Source organism: Dromiciops gliroides, chromosome 1 (genome assembly GCF_019393635.1).
Source record: "Dromiciops gliroides isolate mDroGli1 chromosome 1, mDroGli1.pri, whole genome shotgun sequence".
Lineage (NCBI taxonomy): Eukaryota > Metazoa > Chordata > Mammalia > Microbiotheria > Microbiotheriidae > Dromiciops > Dromiciops gliroides.
The window spans coordinates 683,952,652-683,974,768 of record NC_057861.1 but is presented as its reverse complement, the minus strand read 5'-3'; the positions used below and the strand labels follow the sequence as shown (position 1 = coordinate 683,974,768).

Genomic DNA, 22,117 nt, shown 5'->3' with positions numbered 1-22,117 from the left:
ATGGCAGGACATGGTTCAGTTCCCCCAATCCTCACCCCACTGTCACTTCATCAGCCTTTTTTAAAAATGTGTGGTTAAAATTGGAACTGATCAGAGGTTTCTTGAAATGACCCTCATCCTTGAAACATATTGTGAATTGAGGCCCCAAAATAAATGAATAAATGAATGAATGAATGAAAATGAATAAATTAATTATGTTAAATGTTTAAAATAAAATTGCACTTGTGTAGCAGGCACAGGAAAAGGAAAGGGAATGTGTACATTCAATATGAAAATTGAAGTGAAAATTGAAATGGTGACTTACTAGCACAAAGAACAACTTTTAAAATTTAACTCTGAACATAAGCTGTGATTTCAAGAGATGTACAAAGAGGGATGAAATGAAAAATCAGCTTAGCCTTTTTTCAAGAGCCTGATCAACTCCAGAATATTGGACTTAATTCTGTTTCACTGATTTCTCTTGAGTCGGACTCATAGAATACTAGAACTATAATATACCTTTAGAAATAATTTATTGCAGCTCCTTCATTTTATTGATGAGGGAACTGAGATCCATCTCCCACCCCCAAGAAGGGAACACTGGATTTAGAGTCAGAGAACTGGTCTTTATTCCAATCCCTGGTAATTACTGTCAGTGAAACCTTGGCCAAGTCACTCTAGGCATCCATTTCAGTATGTATAAAATAAGAGGATTGGATTCTATGTTCCCTCAAGTCCCTTCCAGTTCTAGGCTGTGAATTTGTGTTCAGTAACTAATGGCTCCCCCTGCTCCAAAGCCTCTGGTTGGTTTTCTAAATCTTGCCCATTAGTTAAGCCCTGTCTTCAGATGGATATGGTTGCTTTGTCCTAGTCTCTTTTATACAGCCACAAAATTGACATAGTCGGCACTCCTTGTTCCAGAAGGGTTCTCAGCTAAAAAAGCTGAAGTTGGGAAAGAGCTCTTGGCAGCCAAGTTCTGCTGGCAGAAATAACCTCCCTAGACTGTTTCCAGCTCAGTTTATTCAGGTGGATTCAGTAGGCGTGCATTTACTTGCATTTGTGTGTTGTTTCCCGTAATAGAGTGTAACTTCCTTGAGAGCAGGGAACATTTCGTGTTTATTTATGCATTCCTGGGCCTAATACAGTACCCGACACATAAATACTTGTTGGTTGGTCGATCTTCAGAACACTGTTAGGTATTAGAGGTAGAGTTCAGCTATGACTCCATTCTTGCCTTTACAGATCTTTTTGTCAAGTAGGGAAGAAAATTATGCCACATTTTGATTTTGATTATGATTATAAAAGTAAGAATTGCAAAGTACTCTACATAGGTCATTCATTTGATCCTCACAACAATCCTGTGAAATTGGTGCTATTTTACATAGGAGGAAACTGAGTCTGAAAGAGCTCAAGTGTCTTGCCCAGTACCACATAGTTAAAAAGTGTATGAGGCAAGATGGATCTGAATTCGGGTCTTTCTGATTCTAAGTCCAGTGCTCTATCTACTGAGCCACCTACCTGCCTCATCATTATCAGTTTTTTTTCATCATAAGACACAAATAACCACTATATACATTATTATTATAAAGATGCAGAACAAAATGTTATAAGCTCATTGTAGAGGACAGTCATTACTATCGTGTTGTATAAGGGAGGTGGTAACATTTTATTTGTGTTTTCAAAGATGAGCAGCAATTCAGTCTGCAAAGGGAAGCAGAAAATAGAGAATGAGTTGGCAAAGGTCCTGAAGCTTTGTGTTTGGCAGGGAGGAATGGTCGTCTTCTTTATAGAAGCTTAGAGGAAAGCTTAGAGTCATGGAGGAAAATAATAAGGAAATAAGGCTGGACTGGTGTTTTCTTCTAAGATTCCCAACATAAATGACAAACGAAGTTCTTCTTTAACTTATGGCATAGAGATCCCTAACAGCTCTTCTCTTAGTCAGGAAGCATTGTCATTTTATTGTACTGAATCCAATGCCTGATCCCTTCAAATGAAAGCTAGAGGATCCGAAGCCTTTCTGTTGTCGTGTGTCCCCATCACAATAAGAAAGTATAATGTTAGTGAAGATTATATCTGAGGTAACTTTTGTAGATCCTGCTATCAGCCCTGGGAGAAAACAAAAATCAGTTAAGGAAAGAGTGGCCTTGAAATGCAGGTGAATGGTTCCATTCTACAAGAAACTGGACCATGCAGTACAAAAAGCTTGAACAGGTGGGGGATAGAAGAGGTGTACCTGTGCCAAGCAGTTGCTAAGAGTCATGAGGAAGGGAGATATTAGTGCTGGGAACACAAAAGCCTGAATGTAAGCCACTTGGGAACTTATTTCTGGCTCCCTTCCAGTGGTTTGTGTGTTAAGTGTGCAGGTGTGAGAGACTTCTGAAAGACCTTACCTAGGGTATAACAGTGAGAAGTAGCTATAAAACTAAGGCAGATAGTAGCAAATCTCAGAGAAAATTGATATGCTGATAGAAAGTCAGGGTCATGGGATTTTTTTAAAGGAAGCTAGAGATTCTCTTAAACTTTCCAAGGCATGCATGTCAAGACCCTTTTCTCCTGAATTCACTGATCATCCCAGAAATGAAGATTCTCTTGTCAAGAATAGGAGCTGTCAGGGACTATCCTAGACCCTCTTCCTGAGTGTCCTCTGAACGTCTCCGCAGACTCTTTAGTCTAACTGGGCGTTATGTGGGATGGCACTATAGTGAGTAGAAAGAGGGATGTTTTTGAAGTCAAGACAACCTGATTTATTTTGTTAATTGAATTTTATTTTCAGTTCTGAATTCTTTCCCTCCCACTCCCACTCCCACTCCTCTACCCATCAGAAGCACAAGAAAAAAAATTCATTACAAATATGTATAGTCAGGCAAAACTACTTCCCAGATTCACCATAAGAAAAAAAGAAAAGGAAAGAAAGAAAGGAAGGAAGGAGAAAAGAGGAAGAAAGATGAAGTGGTGTGTGGGGGGAGAGAGGGACAGAGAGGGCAGAGGGAGGGGGAGGGGAAGAGAATAAGAATGTTTCCATTTTTAATCTAAGTTCATCAGTGCTTTCTCACTCTCTCAGTGTATAGCATGTTTCATCATGAGTCCTTTTCTAATGGTTGGTCATTGTATTGATCAGAATCACTGAGTCTCTCAAAATTGATTATCTTTGCAGTATTGCTGTTACTATATAAATTACCCTTCTGGTTCTGTTCACTTCACTTTGCACCAATTCATACAAGTCTTCCCAGATTTTTCTGAAATAATTCCCTTCATCTTTTCTTACAGCACAGTAGTACTCTATCACATTCATGCATCATAACTTGTTCAGCCATTCCCCTAATGATCATCATCCCCTCAGTTGCCAGTTCTTGCCATTACAAAAAGAACTACTATGACTATTTTTGTTCCTATGAGTCTTTTTCCTCTTTCTTTGATCTCTTTGGGTTATCAACCCAGTTTAATAGCTTTTTGAGCATAGTTCCAAATTGCTTTATAGAATTTCTGGACTTGTTCACAGTTCCACCAACAGTGCAGGTACCCATTTTTCATTTTTCATTTTTGTCATTTTAGCTATGTATGATGAAGGTGTGAGCTGGTACTTTGGAGTTTTTTTAATTTGCATTACTTTAATTATTAGTGATTTTAGCATTTTTTAAATAAAACCATTAATAGCTTGGATTTCCTTCTCTGAAAATCACCTTTTCATGTACTCTGAACATTTATGAACTGAGGAATAAATAACATGGTTTTGAATATTGTCTCTGCCATGCCCAGCTTATTCCCTTGTGGAGGTCACTTTGACCTCTCTAGGTCCAGTTTCCATGTATAAAACAAGCCTGTTGGATTAAATGACCTCTAAGGTCCCTTGTACTTCTGCAGCTGTTTCCCCATTGAACTCTCTCAGACAGAGACATTGACAACTCCTGGATAAAAGATGAAAGAAAATCCTGACTGTCCTGGCCAGTCCACAGGCCTTTAAAGGCAAATTACTTTTGCTGTTGGCTCAACTAACCAGGTAGGCCTCAGCCTTCTTAATTCAGAGGCTTGGGTCTACAGAGCTTCTTTGCTAAAGCAGAGAGACTACTCTCCTAAAAATAACCATGTGCGACTTCCGTTCCTACAGAAACTTTTCCTCATAGTCTATGAAGTTTGACATTTAACCATGACTTCAGGAATAACAATGATGATTGTCATAAATAATAATAATAACAGAGTTAATGGTGCTGTTAAGGTTTATAAAATACTTGACATGTCATCTTATTTGATCTTTACAACAACCCTAGATGGTAGGTTCTATTATTTTCTCCACTATTCGAGAGACTGAAGATAAGAGAGGTGAAGTTAGTGAGTACCTGAGGCAAGATTCCAACTCAGCTCTTGTTTGCAAGTTCAACCCTCTATACCATATTCCACCTAACTATCTTGTGATAGAAAAAAATATTGAACTAGGAGACCTGGGTTCTAATTCCAGCTTTGCTATGAACTAACAAACTATGTAAACTTGGAAAGTTATTTGCCTCTTCTGGGACTTGATTTCCTCATCTGTTAAATGACAGGGGAAAACATAATGATCTCTGATGTCTCTATAAACTTCAAACAAGTTTTTAATTAAAAAAAAAACAACATGCAGGGGCAGCTAGGTGGTGTAGTGGATAGAGCACCGGCCCTGGACTCAGGAGGACCTGAGTTCAAATCCGGCCTCAGACACTGAACACTTACTAGCTGTGTGACCCTGGGCAAGTCACTTAACCCACAATTGCCTCACCAAAAAAAAACCAAACAAAAACAAAACCATGCAGATAGATTTCTCTCTTATTGTATATCTACCTGCAATAGCCTCAACACCCTTGATTAAAGAGGTTTGATCTGGAATAGAAGTTACAGAACAACTAGCACAACCTCTTTATTTTACAGATAGGTAAACTGAGGCCTATAAAAGTTAAGGAGTTTGCCTAAGGAAATGCCTTCCTCTTTATGAATTTTCTTCCATTACTCATGTGAGGTTATTAGTACAGAATTATGGGTCTCCTGGACTTCCAAGTGTAAATAGAGCTTTGTCAGAATCAGATATAAACCCTGTTTTTTCATCTTTTTTCTTCCAAACATACATGTACCCTAAAATGTGTGGTCCATGTTTCCTTGGCTTTCAGATGCTTCATAATAGGTGATCCTTTAGCAAATATTGCAAGATTGAATGACAACAAAGAATCCCTGGTGTGAAAATGATGGGTTAAAATCCAGTTGAAACTGGACCACCAAAAAAACCCCCAAAACCACACACACACACACACAAAGAAAAATAAAATAAACTGGACCACATTCTGTGTCTAGGGAAAATATATAATGAATTGTTTTCTTCTTTTTTAAAACTATTTTTCAGGGAACATGTAGGCATCATTGAGTAAATGTTACTAAGGCAGTGTAGCTGTGTGTCCATAGGAATGATTTTTTTTTTTATGATGAAAAACATACAGGTGGGAATTTGTCCCTTTCATTGTAGGTGAATGACACATCCAGAAAAAACATAAGCAAGGAAAGATGTTATCTTTCATTTCATTGAATATTTCATTGGCACAGAAAATGGGGGACACTTTTTTTTCTCTTACTCACTGAAATGTCTAGAGGCCTAGAGAGATGGAAATGAAAATAAAGCCAAGTAGTAGTACAGAATGATTCTTATCTTCCAGTTGAGAGGAAAGCTTCTTGGTGTTTTGCCAGTGAAATGAATGGTTCCCTTCAATGAAGTGAACTTTAGTTGCAGGCTGAATGTCCTGTACATCCGTGAAATGTCCTCACCAAAAGAAATACTACAATCTTCTGTTTTAGCTGCAGTAAACCAAGTTTAAAGGGTGAGATGAGGGTTTTATAAGGCCCAATTTATATTCAGTTATCTTCTTTTTTTGTTATTTCTAAGAAAAGATGAAAAAAACCCCATCAACTCTAAACATTACCCAACCATTGACTGAGTTAGAAAACAGAAGAGTACAGGCAGTTCTCTACTTACAAATGAGTTGTGTTCCTAAAGTTTGTTTGGAAACCCAGAATACATTTTCCCAAAGAAACAGTGTTATAAATGGTTCTGAGCTTCCAAGGACGCCCACAAAAAGCCTATTTAGCCCCGGAATGCAGTTGACCTTTTCTACTTATGGTACTATTTCAACTAATCCTAAATTGCCATTTTTAACACTTTATCTAGGAAAATGTCATTCAGGCTCCAAAATTCAGAGCTAAGAAAAGCCTCTCCCCCAAAAATGTTAACTCCTTTTGCAGTGGGTCAAGTGACTCTCTTGACCATGGAGCTATGTAGTAACTTGTTCACTTTAAATATAAATATATTATTCATTTTATTTTCAATTTATAGGATAAAACAAGCATTTCATTAACATAGTTTAATAAAAATTTCACATGAAATGGCAAATCTATGATGTAAAACTTGCCATTCCTTTTAAATATATAATAAAGTTATCATGTAAATTTCCTTTTTCCGCCTTCCCCACCCCCTTGCTAGAGATGCCTACCATTAGACACAAATTTTATGTATGTACACATATATATGTAAGATAATTCTTATAAATACTTCTTAATCAGTTCTTCCTCTGAATGTAGATAGCATCTTTTTCACACATCCTTTATAGTTAATTTGGATATTTATAATTATCAAAATGACTTAGTCAATTAAATTTGTTCTTAAAACAATATTGCTCTTCCTGCATACAATGTTCTCTTGGTTCTGCTCATTTCACTCTTCATTATTTTATTCAAGTCTTTCCATGTTTTTCTAAGATGATCCAGCTCATCCAGTCTTATAGTACAGTAGTATTCCATCAGAATTGTTTGTTACTTGTTCGCTTTTTATATGTATTCTGCATCTACTAAAGAAAATGCTTCCCTTCAATCTGGTAATAAGGTGGCAACTTATTTTTATAAAGTTTTTAAGTTTATAGAACAATCTTCCCACAACAACCTTGTAAGATATAGGAATTGTTATTCCCATTTTATTCATGAGGAAATTCTGACTAGTGGAAGAGTTTGGTATTGGAACATCCCATTTGGAGCTGGATAGGCCTTTAGAGATGATATAGACATGGAATCCCAGAGACCAAGTCCAACTCATACCTGAATTAAAATCTCCTCTTCAGTATTCCTGAGAAGTGGTCATCTAGGCTCTATTTGAAGATTTCTAATGAAGGGAAGCCTACTATCTCCTGCAGCAGCCCATGTTACTTTTGAATAATTCTGATTGTCAAGAATTATTTTTTCTTACATCAAGACCAAATTTGCCTCTTTTCCATTACTTGCTCCTAGTTTTATCATCCGGGTCCAACTTTTCTGTTGCTGTTGTTCATTCATTTCAGTCATGTCTGACTCTGTGACCCCATTTAGAGTTTTCTTGGCAGAGCTATTGGAGTGATTCGCCATTTCCTTCTCCAGTTCATTTTACAGATGAAGAAACTGAGGCAAACAGGATTAAGTGACAACTAGAACAAGTCTAATCCTCCTTCTATATGATAGTCTTTCATAACATTAAAGACAGCTAGCATTATCCATATACAAGATTTCTCTTCTCTCCTCCAGACTAAACATAACCAGTTGCTTTAGCCAGTCTTCAAATGCCATGATTATAACCATCCTGGTTTCCCTTCTCTGGATATTCTCAGCTTACCACCACTTTTCATAAAATATGGTCTCCTGAACTGAGCACACCGCCCTAGATGTGTTCTGTCCCAAGTAGCTGCCTAAGATTACTAGTGTCTTTCTTTTAGACAGATATTAAACACTTTAATGGCTGACTACTCTTTTAACCCAGCCACTCAAACCAGTTCTGAATCTATCCATGCCTACTAGGATCTAGCTCATATTTTCTATCTTATACACAAGAAGAGAAGAAAAGCTTTATCAAATACTTTGCTAAAATCTAGGTACATTATATCTAAAGTACTTCTAGACCAGCAATCCTGATAGCAAAGGAACTAGTTACTTTGGCATGGCTGGTTTTTGATAAAGCCATAGTGGTTCTTAATGGTCACTGTTTCCTTTTCTGGATATTCAATATCTACTCCTTTTAATAATACTTTCTAAAGTTTTATCCAGGGATTGAAGTAAAGTTTACTGGCCTGTATCCATTCTCATCACTTTATTTGAAAGTTGCAAAAACATTCGCCTTTCTCCAATCCTGCATTCTATCTGTCATTCCCTATAATCTTTTTTTCTTCTTGGTTTAGTGTTTTGTTTTCTTTCTTTCTTTTTTTTTCTTTTTTTTGGTGAGGCAATTGGAGTTAAGTGATTTGCCCAGGGTCACACAGCTAGTAAGTGTTAAGCGTCTGAGGTCGGATTTGAACTCAGGTCCTCCTGAATCCAGGGCCGGTGCTCTATCCACTGTGCCACCTAGCTGCCCCTTACTTATTTCTTTTTGACCCAGACCTGTTATTTCATTGATGATTGGAATTCCCCATGAGCCAACTCCCTCTACCAGTGTATATGGCAACTGTTCTGCAAATGAAAGTTTTAGGGAAATTTCTGGGGTGCAATAAGAAGTTAAATGACTTGCCTGGGATCACACAAATAGTATGTGTCAAAGAGGCTGGACTTTGAATAGGCAGATCTTCCTGAGCTAAGGCCAATTCTCTGTACTCTATGCCATGCTGCATCTCTTTCCATGCTCTTCTCAAGAATATTGACAGAGACTTAGCGCTTACTCTTTATCTACCAGATTACCTGATCCATCAGTCTATCTCACCCCCTTATTCTGCAGAAGAGAAATTAGAAACCTATAGAGGACACCAAAGATTAGATTAAATACATATTCTCCAAGGCTTCAAACTCATTCTATTGCTCCACATTAAAAGAATATATTATTCTTTGTTATAAGGGGTAGATCAATGGGAGAGAAAAGGGGGAAGGGATACAGGGGGAGATTTAGACAATTTAAAAACAAATGACATCTTTGAAACTACCTCTTATACTTCCATATCAACAGAAAAATAACATATCTGTACCTCTGTAAGACAAAGTACCACTTTAAATAAAATTCAGAATTAAGAAACAAAGTCCCCTATTCTAGGGGTTAGGCTCAGACTTCAGAGCTACAATCTCAAAGCCCCCTGCCACTTATTCACTTATATGAGGCATTCATAAGCTGAGGATCAGTTATCATGGTTTCTTTCCTTAAGGGGGTTTTGCAAATGACATCCATCCTATATTCTATATTGCCTGTTATTTTTATTGTATGATGTATTTCTTGCGGGTCACACAGCTAGTAAGTGTCAAATGTCTGAGGTCAGATTTGAACTCAGGTCCTTCTGAATCCAGGACTGGTGCTTCATCCACTGTACCACCTAGCTGCCCCATATTGTATGAATTTTCATATTGAGCATATTAATTGATAATTAAGTTCATGGCATAGGAGTATTTTCACATGAGGCAGATGTAAACCGTCTTTATTGCTTCTGAGACCAATAGGTCAATAAGCATAATAAGAACTTAATGATTAATTGATAGTTAGAACTTAATCAGTAATTTATTGATCTCAGCTTTATTCCAATATGTGATGACATCACAGGGCAGACCATGTTACTCACTTGCTCTGAAAGCTCCTGAAGCTCCCTATGACCCCTAGGATAAAATTTAAATCCCTCTTTGGCACTGAATGCCTTCCACAACCTAGCTCCAGTCCACTTTTCTAAGCTTATTAAATATTACTCCATTTCACATACTCTCTGTACAAGCCAAACTGGTTTATCTGGGACTTCTTATCCCTGATGCCCCAGGTCCCATTTCCACATGTTGCTACTCCCTCATCCTTCCAGAATCATTAGCTTCCTTTAAAACATAGTTCAAGTACTTCCTCTTACTTGAAGCTTTCATTGATTCCCCACAACTGCTAATGACTTCCTCAGTATCTTAATCTGCTCACTCCCCAACAAAATTGCGATAGATAGATAGATAGATAGATAGATAGATAGATAGATAGATAGATAGAGCTTTTAGAAAACAAACCCCGTGATAGAGGGCTCTGCCTTACTCTTTTATTTACAATCTATTCAGAGTGCCTTAGCAAAGCTTCTGAAATGTAGTAGCACTTAAATAAATAATTAATGATAGCCTATTTCCTGTGTGATAAAAAAGAACTAGTATGTTGAATAAATCAAATAAAACAAGGTCAAACTTTTCCATTTTTCACTATTAACAGCCTGCAATGTTTGGTACTTAAATTCCGTGGAAATGGAGTCACTCACAGGCTACCAAGCTGTACAGAAAGCATTGAGCATGACGCTGGTTCAAGATCCTCCTCCCATTTCTACAGTTGTCCATTTCAAAGTGTCTGCCCAAGGAATTACACTGACTGATAATCAACGGAAGTAAGTGCCGTCTGTAGGATGTGTTTAAGTAATACCCTTCCCCTCACCTGTTTCTCTCTCCATTTCTGGGTGGTGCTATTGATTCAAAAACTCCTTATAGTTTTTGGTGGTTTTCAAGTTTAGCAAGATCCCAACCTTTCCTTTCCTTTTCTTGTTAAAAATTAAAGCTTATTTGGAAAGCTTCTTTCAGTCCTTTTTCTACAGTTTCGTAGAAAGACACAGGCTGACATAGTGGATACAGATTTAGTCTGTAATCTAGAGTGCAACTTCCACCTTTGACATATAATACCATGTGACTCTGAGCATGTCTCAGAAGCTCTCAGAGTTCTAGACAACTTTCTAAGACCATATGTTGCAGACAGGCTGCTTGGTAGATGAGTGTTTTCTCACTTGGGAACTCCATGTACCAATAACATACAGCCAGTTCTCCTCCCTTCAGAAATATGGAAGTGCATGCCAGGCATGTTATTCTGATAGTTTTATCAGGCAATTATCAAGTATAGCAGAGAGGTTACTTACATAGTCTCATGTGTCCTAGTAGCCTCTGTAATAACAGTCCTGTCTTAATTACTTACTTTTATACAGTAGTAGCATTTTATTATCTGTGGCTTTGGCACACACACTCCCTGAAAGCCTTGGATGATTTCATCAACTCATCCAGGTGACTGGTCATGATGTGGACAAAGCCTGGGTCTTGGAGTACTTTTAAACCTTTGGTCCAAGGTATTGGCCATGTAAGGAAACATGTACCAATGTGACTTTGTGTGTTTGTATCTTTTTAAAAATCATTTCCTTAAAATATAAAGATTACTTTGAATTCTATTACTATCTTCCAGAGTAATAACATAAACTGCAAGTATAATGAGCCTACTCTTTATCTGTTCCTTCAAAACATTAATAAAACAAGGAAATAATAGTAGGAGAGTCATAGGATTTAAGGAACTTTAGGTATCATCTAATCCAAAACTCTCTTTTTGCAGAGAGGGAAGGTGAAACTCAGAGAGACTAAGTGAATTGCCCAAAGGCACAAAGATAGAAAAACAAACCAAGCCAAAATTTATGTCTTTTGCCAAAAAATCCAGTGTCCTTTTATATACTACCTTGTTGCCTCTCGAAATATACTGCTCTGTGCCTCTGCTCACTATGATAATCATCAATGCACCTCAGTCTTAAAAGAGAAATGCTAAAAACACTGATTTTTCTTCCTCCATTTCATTGACAGACTTTTCTTCCGAAGACATTATCCAGTGAACACTGTCATTTTCTGTGCTTTGGATCCACAGGACAGGAAGTAAGGCATTTACACTTGTTAATAAATGTGTATATCTTTAATTTTGCTTTGAAAATGTCAACAGAACTAATGCTTTCATTTTGTTTTCCCTTTCATGTACAACAAGGTGGATCAAAGATGGCCCTTCGGCAAAGTAAGTTGTCCATCATTATCTGGATTCCTTTATTTTAAAGTATAGACTCTTTTAGCTTGGAGTCATTATCTAGATATGAACTTTTGTCCCAGTTTCCACAGATGATCACTTAGCACAGTCTTTCTAAATTGTCAGTGTGCCCAAAAGACCATACAAGACCACCCTGATTCTTGTTAGAAACACATAGCTTCATCCTTGTTTTTAAGGATAAGAACTAAATCAAAGGAGTCCCCAAATTTTAGAATTGGCATCAATATCCACATAGTCAAACCTGACCCAACAAGTAGTAATGTAACTATTGCTTGATGAACTCCAATGAGGATTAACCCATTAGCCAAAGCAGCCTATGTCACCTTGAATGGCTGTAATTGTTGGGAAAATTTTCCTTACATCAAGCTTACATTGTTTTTTGGAGGTTTTTTTTTGGCATACTATATCCATTGTTTGTGCTTCTGTCTTCTGAGGCCAAAAAGAGCAAGTCTCATCCTTTTGCCACAGGATAACCTTTCAATTATTTTGACAGAATATGTTTTATATTTAGAGGAAAGTTTAACAACAGGCAAAGATGCTCATGACCTTTCTACTCTTTATGTGCTATGAAAAATATAACATACCTATATTTGGCCTGAAAAAAGATATTGCCAAACAACATTAATTCAAGCAAAAGAGATCATATATCATTTTTGTATTTTTAGAGGTGCCTTTTAGTAAATAGTGAAGACTGGAAAAGTTTTGAGGTCAGTGGAGCTCAGTGAGTGGGCTAAAGGACCATGTGAATTTCCTAACTCCAGTAGGAAAGACCTTTCTAGCTTATTGTTAGATCTTTATAGCTGAATATCCAATGACTATCTCATAAATTAGTATATATGAGAAAAGATTACATTTCTCCTCCCTGACTCCAATCCTTTGGTCCATTAGTCAATTAGTGAGTATTTCTTGAGTGAATAACCACTCTTCTAGACATTGGGTCAAATACAAAAGACATGCAAAAATATAGTCCCTGCTCTCAAAACATTTTTAAAAAATTATTTTTGGTTTAAACTGTGGTTATTGATCAATATTCCCTGCCTTGGAATCCTTGGTTGTTCACTTTTGGTAAAAGCTAGAATCCTTCCAACTGAAAAAAGTAACATAGAATCTTAGATCTAGAGCTGGCTTGAATTTCAGAGACCTTCTAGGTTAACCCCCTCACTTTACAGATGATGAAAACTAGGTACATGAAGGCTCTTTAACTTGCCCACAGTAACATAGATAGTAAGCAGCAGAGGTGGAATTAGAACCCAGGTCCTCTGATTCCAAAACTACCATTCATCCATATTTAGTATAGACAGTGACCTCAGCTCTTTGAAGAAAAAAATTAAATGCTATCTTTGTTTAAAAAGTTTATGCAAGGGGCAGCTAGGTGCCACAGTGGATAGAGCACCGGCCCTGGATTCAGGAGGACCTGAGTTCAAATCCAGCCTCAGACACTTTACACACTTACTAGCTGTGTGACCCTGGGCAAGTCACTTAACCCCCACTGCCCCGCAAAAAAAAAAAAAAAAAAGTTTATGCAAGGGGTTTTCAGTCTTCATGAAATTTTAAGCTATTAAGCCTTATATAGCTTCAAATTTCATCAAGGCACCCTGGACATCCTCTCCAGAATTTGTAATTTAAAAATCAAAAAGTAAGAGAAAACATACCCTACATGTTGGCTACAATGTTTTTTAAAATTATTATTATTATGTGAACCACGTCAAATTTCAAATATAATTTGAGTAAGGCAATTTGGAGTAAAGCAAAAGTTCTTAATGTAGGGTGTGTGTGTGTGTGTGTGTGTGTGTGTGTGTATGTGCAGGAGAGAGAGAGAGAGAGAGAGAGAGAGAGAGAGAGAGAGAGAGAGAGAGAGAGAGAGAGTCTGCTGACGGTCTGGTGAAGCTATGGACCCTATCTCAAAATGATTCTTTTAAATGCATAAAATGAAATGTGTGAAACTAGTAAGATTACAAGGGAAAGAATTATGTTGATATACAATTATTAAAGCACTTTTAAAAACAAGTTCATGGATCCTAGATAAAAATCCCCTGGTGTAAAGTATTGTTACATCAGAAATATCTGAGTTCATATACTCAGACACTTACGTACTATGAGATTCCAGAGCAAACCTTTTAAACTCTCACCACCTGACTTTTCTCTTCTGTAAGATGGGCATAATAATGACAGTTACTTTACAGAGTTGTGAGAATAAAATGAGATGCCGTATATTATAGCCCTTTGTGGATCTTAAAGTGATACAAACATATATACATAACACACATATGTATGTATATATATGTATTTGTGTGTGTTAATCATTGTAAGACCCTGTTAACATTCCTACATAGTCTGAATATATTTTATATTGTGGGTAAAGTCAGGATCTGGGTTCAGTCTTCACCAAAAATGGTAATAAGTACAGTAGATAGAGAGCTGGGCCTGAAGTTAGGAAGGGCTAAGTTTGAATCCAGTCTCAGATACACACTGGGCCAGTTATTTACATTCTGCCTCAGTTTCCTCATCTTGTAAAATAATAATAGCAACTACCTCCCAGGGTCAAATGAAATAATATCTGTAAAGAGCTTAGAACAGTCCCTAGCACATAGTAGGCTGTATATAAATGTTAGTTATGATGATGAAAATTATGAGGCCACTTCTCTTTATATAAGAAATAACCTACGTACTAAGAAATAGAGCAAATTAGATAATCACATGGGTTTTGTTGGACACTGCTATGACAAGGACATGCTTTCTAGCTGTGATGTGATTGAAGTAAATAACAAGGGAAAGAACAGCGTGTAGATGTTTGCGCAGGGCGACTATGTGGTTGTGTGTAGGTTTTGCCCATTTAAATTCTGAATTGCCTTTTCCAGAGTATTTGGATTTGTTGCAAGAAAACAAGGGAGCGCTACGGACAACGTGTGCCACCTGTTTGCAGAACATGATCCCGAGCAGCCTGCCAGCGCCATCGTGAACTTTGTATCAAAGGTCATGATTGGTTCACCCAAAAAGATCTGAAGCCTCCCTTTCCCCTTTGTTGTGAGTAGGGAGGGATGGCGTCCTTTTGAACAATTCACTCAAACGTACTGATCCCAAGAAGAAAAGTTGTAGGTTTTTCTTCTTCCTTGCTTGCTTTTTTTTTTTCTTGTTTTAAAAGAAAGACTTCAAAATTCTTTGGCCTTTCTCAAGAGGAAATTTTTGTTTCTTGAAACATCTTCACAGCCAAGTATCAAAGAAGCTATGTTTGGAGCATCAGGGAGTTCACTTCGGAGATAAACTTTCAAAGAAAAATTTTTGTACCCTTCTTCACCTTGCCCAGTTTCTCTTAAGTGAACATGGAATGATTGCCTGGTTACTCACTATATCCCATGAATTTTACAAGATTCAGTATGTAATAGAACTGTATGCCTGGCCTTATGGAGACACTTGTCCTATTTGCATCCACAGTAGCCATGACCCTCCCGAACTGATGTTCTTTCAGAGGATCATGGGCCTCTTGTACAATCGTTTGCTCTTCCCTTCATCTTTCCATAACCAAGACTAGAGTTGAACTGAGAAGGGGGAAGTATGTCTAATGAAGGTTAGTGTAGGTTGATTTTTTTTCAGGGACCATGAAGACAGAGAGGTGCAAGGATACTGAGATTGTAAGGTCTAAATCTGGGAATGATTGAGGTCATTGTGCTTTATGAAAAGTTAGAGATGTCATTTTTTTTTTAAAAAAATGTATGGTGAAGGCTTGATGTATTCTGTTCACTTAAAAAAATATATTTTGTATGAAGAGTCAAGCAAGAAAGAAACCATTTTAATAATAGCAGGATAAAAATGAGGGAAAAGCAAAAAAATGATTTTATATAATTTATATTTTTGCCTATGCCAGATTATTTATAGTAGAAATTTGATATTGCTATATTGTACGAGTACTCTTTACTAGACACCTTGTTGAGCTTTGCATTTTTTGTGTTATTGTATCTAAGTATATTCCATTGCATGTGCCTTGCTTAGAAAGTATGTCAATATTTTCTTATGGTGTTATTTTAACACATTCTGCATTTTGGAAATATTGTTTTAACAGAAAGTCTTGTTGCATATTTGGATTTTTTTTTTCAATATTTTGTTCATCGATTTCACTTCTTTATGGTTTTTATTCCTAAATTTTCTTATTGTGGATAGAATCAAGTAATGCATCCAGAAGGGAAAAGAAAATTAGTTTGTTAAACTCTTGCCTTGGCATCTGCTTGTTATGTTGGATGTCATTTTTAAGGATAGAAACAAGATTATAGATAGGACACCTTGGGCCTTTATAAGCTTTCGTATGGCTCTTGTCACACTGCTAAGTGGTTTGCTTTGTATTATAGTCAATGCCCTGAGTGTGGCATCCTAAGAACGAAGGTAAGAAAAGGGATGATCCTTGAAAATATAAACATTTTTAGTTTTCATATTAGCTGCTGTATTATATGGGCAAATACGTACTTGTGTATATTTCTGTCTCCAAATGGTTTTCCCTGAAAATATGTCATTGGTGAAATTCTTCTGGGACCAATGATCCAGGGCTTTGCCTAGTTGATGAAAAATTAACTTTCTCCTCTGTAGTGCACAAGGTGCTGAATAAATGTTCAAAGACCCTAAGTATCCCCCATTAAAGTTTTCCTTAAGAATAATTCCTATCCTTCCCCAATTCAGATATCAGTCTTTATTTTATGCAAGAATCATAGTGACCAACTTAGGCTTTAAAAATTTACTCTTATAAAGAGATTATTTTAATGCACGGGTCAGGGCAGCAAAAGGCAGGGAAAAAGATGGCAGCTCAAATGCAATTGGAATTGACTGAGTTGCCATGGGCATTGTATATAAAGCTTAACAGGTAGAGATAACTTCTTGCTCCAGTTGACGTGACAAAAGCCAGGGCCTCATTTCTGTGCCAAATGCTTTATGATTCTGTTACACAAAATTTACTCATCATTTGGTATTTGCATTGCCATTTAAAGAGACTGCTTGGGCATTTTGGAGATTCCATGTGTCTTAAGAACAGCCAATCAAACAGAATGCTAACTCCTAAACCACTTCCAAGGAGTGTCCAGTCCAACAGTGTTTCATTTCCTCAGAAGTTTGGGAAAGCTAAATGCTTGAGAGGGCTTAAATTACTGGATCTGCCAAGAGTGCTACTCTCATGGAAAGGTCACCCCCAGATAAGAAGAAAAAAAATTTGTTTAGGACTTAAATCAGATTCGAACAAGCCTTCTTTTTGAAGAGAATGCCATGGAACTGGGGCCTCTCTTTTCCTGCCAGTACACAATGACTTGGAATTCTCAAGATATTATCATAGTATTTCATGCCCACATGTATTCAGGAAAGACTCCAGAGCCTGAAGTTGCCATTTTTTTTTTAAAAGATCATTTACTGGCATGCTTATTTTTTATTTTTTGCTGTTTTTACATTTTTGCTCTGTGTTAAAAAAGAGCATCAGGAAAAATCTACTAGGAGCTTGACTCTTCTTAGCAGGAAATATAGGGTCCATTTTTATGGTTGCAAGGAGAGCTCTCTCAGTGTGTTTCTCTGATGATATGTTACCACATATATTAAAAATGTATGAAATAATTTTACATACTCAAAAGAAAAACTGTAAGGTATACTCGATAGTAACTAGCCTATATAGTCACATAGCATTCTTTTTGTGACAAATGTGCAGCCAGACCATTAACACAACATACTTTCCCCAGGATGTTTCAAGATGTGTATATGCAGTACTGAAAAAAAAAAAAGACTGGTGAACTCAGATTAGCTTTTTGCCACATGTATTTGTAGCCAGGCGCCCATTAACCTGCTTGTTAAATTGTATTGCTGTAATCCTTCAGTGTTATAATATGGACATGCTAAAAAGCCATGCTTAATTAAATGGTGCCAGTGTATCCTAAGTATCATTGACATGTTAACATAGCCTTCTCTGCCTTATCTATTAGTAGATATTTTACCTTTGCTCCATACTGTAAAAAATATATTCAGTATGTAAATGAATGTCCTATAAATTCTTTGTATAGTCGATTTCTCTGCTTTTTAAATATCACCTCTATTCAGAGTATAATAAAATTATGAATTTGTTAAGTCTCTGTCATTAAAATTAGAGTAAGTCTATTCTGGGGGGCAGCTAAGTGGCACAGTAGATAGAGTGCTGGGCCTGGAATTACTAAGACTCATCTTCCTGAGTTCAGATCTGGCCTCTGACACTTCACATCTGGGTGACCCTGGGCAAGTCACTTAACCCTGTTTGCCTCAGTTTCCTCATCTGTAAAATGAACTGAAGAAGGAAAACCACTCCAGTATCTTTACCAAGAAAATCCCAAATGGGATCATGAAGAGACTGAAAACAACTGAACAATGACAGAAACAAAAATCTATTCTGGGAATGAATGTGGGGCTCGATGGTGTTGGGTGTTGGCACCCTATAAATATCCTTTAGTATTTTATTTTCAGTAAGTAAAGAATGGAGGTGGGAAGGAAAGAGGTCTAGAGACAAGGTCGTGAAGGCATTGCTTTGAAAAATAAGTTAAAAGGAAACCTGTTCTAAGAAGGGAAAATTCATTAAAGAAGCCAAGGGAAGGGAGAATGGGAGAAAAAAACAACAACAAGCAAATTAACATCCTATCTTAACTTTCCATGGTAGGAGGAGCATTTTCTGTTTCATCCTCTGGAAACAAATGTCTTGTCATGCTATGGTCAAGGTATGAGAGAAAGAAATCTCTATGGTCAAATGGAACGACCTTCCCTTCTTCTCTTCCTTCATATCACAGTTATGTAACACAAGCATCCTCCTTTACAACAGCAGTTAAATCATATCAGCCCAAAGATAATACTCTTCTATGTTCTTCCTTTAACATCTAAAGTTATATGGAACCAATGTGGGAATTACAGGAACTAGGCTCCCATTCTGATTTAGCCAGTAACTTGCCTGTAACTGTGACTGTCCCTGACAGCTTCAAGGAGGCATCATGACATACTGGAAAAACCACTGGACCTGGACTAGGACAATCTGGATTCAGACCCTAGCTTTGCTACTAGTACCACCTACCCATGTAGTACGTACACCCTGTGCTTTGATTTCCTCATCTGTAAAATGACAAAGATGAATAAAATAATCTCTAAATTCAATTAAGCTTGAAATCCTATTATTACCTATAAAGGGAGAAGGATAAGGATGGCAGAAGGCATTTATGATTGGTAATGTTACCATTTCATGAAGGGAATTTAAATTTTGCCTTCCATGAATCATTTATGGGGAAATAAGATGTTTTCCCCCTCAAAATGGCTTGTGAGGAGCCTTGAACTCTCACTAGTCATGTAAAAATGGATAATTTTTACTTTAGGTGCATTTTGAGTATAAATTGGCATTTCTTTAATTTTGAGAGTCACAAAGTAAAAAGGACAATTTTGTTAAAGAAAAACAGGGTATATAGAATTTTCATTTAATTTTTTTTCAAGGCATTTTGGTTTGTTTACAGAATTACTGTGGAGAAATCTTATTTCCTTTAACTTAATGGTTAAGTCCTAGACAATTGTCTGAAATACATTAAGGTTAAATATCTTCTCCAGGGTCACAGAGCATCAGAGGCAGGATTTGAACCCAGATCTTGGGATCACAGATTTAGAACCAAGAGACCTTAAAGACCATCTGGTGCATTCTAACACATCTTATCCAGTCAAAAATTGAACACAGCCTAATAAATGGACATATGTTAAACTCAATTCATCAAATACTTCTTAAAATATGAGGGACTAAAAAGGCTTTAATTCAATTAATCAAATATATGTTTATTAACTGATGGTGAATGGAGAAGTGACAGATGGTAGGAAAAGAGGAAACAGATTTGCTTTACTATTGTGGGCAACAAATATTTGTTAATCCCCATTTTAATGCACTGTACGACTCCCTCTTTGGAACATAGAGACCTCACCTTGAAACTCAGCCACTTGACCATGCAATTATGTATATTGATAGCAGATTTTCATTTTAACATTCCCACATACTCATTATATTCTGTATTTGGGGGATAAAAGCAGTTGACATACTAAGGACATGTAATCAGGTAACTTCCAGTCAAGAGGTACATTAAGAGATAATTTAAAACTATTTAATTGTGAATTTAAACTTTAAAAAATAGATTGTGTGTTTCTTCTATCATCTAGATACTTATTTTTGACCATCTTTTTTCCAAAGTTAACTGTGTAATGTATCAAAGCTTTCTTTTTCCATCAGCAGATTTGTTAAGATGGTAAAGGGTTGCTTGCTAGTGTTATTTTTTTTTTCAAAAAAATGTAACATGGCTTTACTGATATTTTTATACTTCTTCAGAATCACAGATCTATTTAAGATCAGTAAATGCTTTAATTTAGATAGTCTTGCATTTTCTTGTTATATGTCTCTTTTGAGGTGTGCTATAAAATTTAGGCAAAGTAAAACATTACAATATTTATCATAGTTTTTCATTTTACCACATGAATTTAATTAAAATAAAAGTGTGAATTGGAAAAAAAAAAAAAGAAACTCAGCCACTTGACCACTTCCATTGGTTGAGATTGACAGATTAATTTTGCTGCGGTTGAGATAGAAGGGGTATCTATGGCTGTCATTGAGTAGAAGCATGGATTGTTCATTTGGTGTCTGTTGGGATGGAATGGTTGGGCAGCTTCCCAGTTATTTCTGTCAGATCATCTCAGTATAGCTAAATATTTTTCCCCATGAATTTCAGGACACGACTCTCACTCACATGAATTTGATTCCAAAGCTAAACATATTTTGAAATTATGTGCCATTTACCCATTCTCCTCTCCGTAAGAGCTAATAATTAGGAGTTGACTTTAACTTAATTTACACATGGTATTCTCTCTCCTCCCTTGAAAGTGACTCTCATGGGCTATACCAAGACTTTAATTTCAGTCTTCTTTTACTTCTGTTTTTCTCATCTTGCTTCCCTGGAGTACCAGTTTTAACTCTGACTTCTGTGGAATTTGAATGCCTGGGTTAGGACAAAGAACCACAGGAAATTTCAGTTGTCAGCTTATAGAGTAATGGATTATTTGAGTTCCTACCCTCTGAATTTTTCTGGGAGTTTCTAGTTCGCACAGCCCTTTTTCCTTTTCCCCATCCCAACATCTGAAAGACTTCAATGATAAGAGGGTCATCTTATGGGAACTATTGTAAGGAAGACTGGTTCTTACCATGTCCTTAATTATTGGAGGGGAAAGGGGAGCATGTTCAATATTATATAAGGTAGATGGAAAGTAGTAGGAAAACAATAAGACCTGTAATTAAGGAGACCTGGGTTGGAGTTTCAGTACTGGCACTATGTTTACCTTCCACAGAATGCCTTTTCTGGTCTCCCGCTTCTTTCCCCCACTTCTCCCATACTGATGATGCCTTCCCTCTGTTTACATTGTATATACCTAGCACATTTGCATATTGTTCTCTCCATTAGAATTAAGTTCCTTGAGCACAAGAATCTTGTTTTTAACCTTTCTTTGCAACCCCAGTTCTTAGCCCGTTTCCTGGTACAAAGTAAGCCTCTTATAAATGCTTGTTGACTGGACTGATAATGGGGTAGTTAAACTTTCTGAACCTCATTTTCCTCATCTATCACAATGATAATAATAGTTGTACTATTCCCTTCACTCAGTTGTTCTGAAGAAAGTGATCTAAAAAACTTCAAAAGGAATTTGAGATAGGATAATTAATAATAGTCAAGTGTTTATTAAGTACCTACTATGTGTCAGACACTAGGTTAAAGTTGCAGATACCTAAAGAGGCAAAATACAGCCCTTGCCATCAAGGAATTCACAATATAATGATTAATATATACTATATTTGCCAAATTGCTTATGAAATGTAAAATGTAGAAAGCAACTCCTAAAAGGTCCTGAGCCATGACAAGGGGCCTAAAGCTAAAAGGGGACAGTGAGCAACAGAAAAGATTAAGAAAAGGTATCTGTTATTGATAACCCCAAGGTATAACTACTATTACTTGCCCACCAATGAATTGGGAAAAGGGAGGCCTTTAGAAACAGGAATTTGGGAAAAGGACCTTCAGGGTTTGAGGTTCTGAATAAGAAAAGAGAAGTCTGACAAGAATACAAAAGGGGCAAAAGACCTTTAAAACATTAAGTGATATTTGTGTTCTTTTTTCTTTTTTATGTTTTGGATGGGATCTGTAATTTCATCAGTGTAGAAAATTTCTAGTGAGGAACTCCTTTTAACAATGCAGATGGGCATCTTCTCTGCAGCCCTCTGGGGCACAGGAAAGTTAAGTGATTTATGCAGGGTCACACAGCTAGTATGTATTAAAGGTCAAACTTGAACCTAGGTCCACCTCT

The 22,117-nt window shown here is 36.8% G+C and overlaps 1 protein-coding gene across 4 annotated transcripts in view; it reads left to right on the top strand.

Annotated features, from left to right (window-relative positions):
- The window catches only part of TNS3 (tensin 3), a 429,194-nt gene extending 411,348 nt beyond the window's left edge, over window positions 1–17,846 (top strand). For all 4 annotated transcript variants that reach the window (XM_043964868.1, XM_043964867.1, XM_043964866.1 and 1 more), the window contains 4 exons: window positions 10,151–10,319; window positions 11,542–11,610; window positions 11,717–11,743; window positions 14,632–17,846. In XM_043964868.1, the coding sequence (XP_043820803.1) occupies window positions 10,151–10,319; window positions 11,542–11,610; window positions 11,717–11,743; window positions 14,632–14,776 (410 nt within the window). In that variant the 3' untranslated portion in view covers window positions 14,777–17,846. The remainder of the gene's footprint in view (window positions 1–10,150; window positions 10,320–11,541; window positions 11,611–11,716; window positions 11,744–14,631) is intronic.
- Window positions 17,847–22,117: the final 4,271 nt, after the last annotated feature.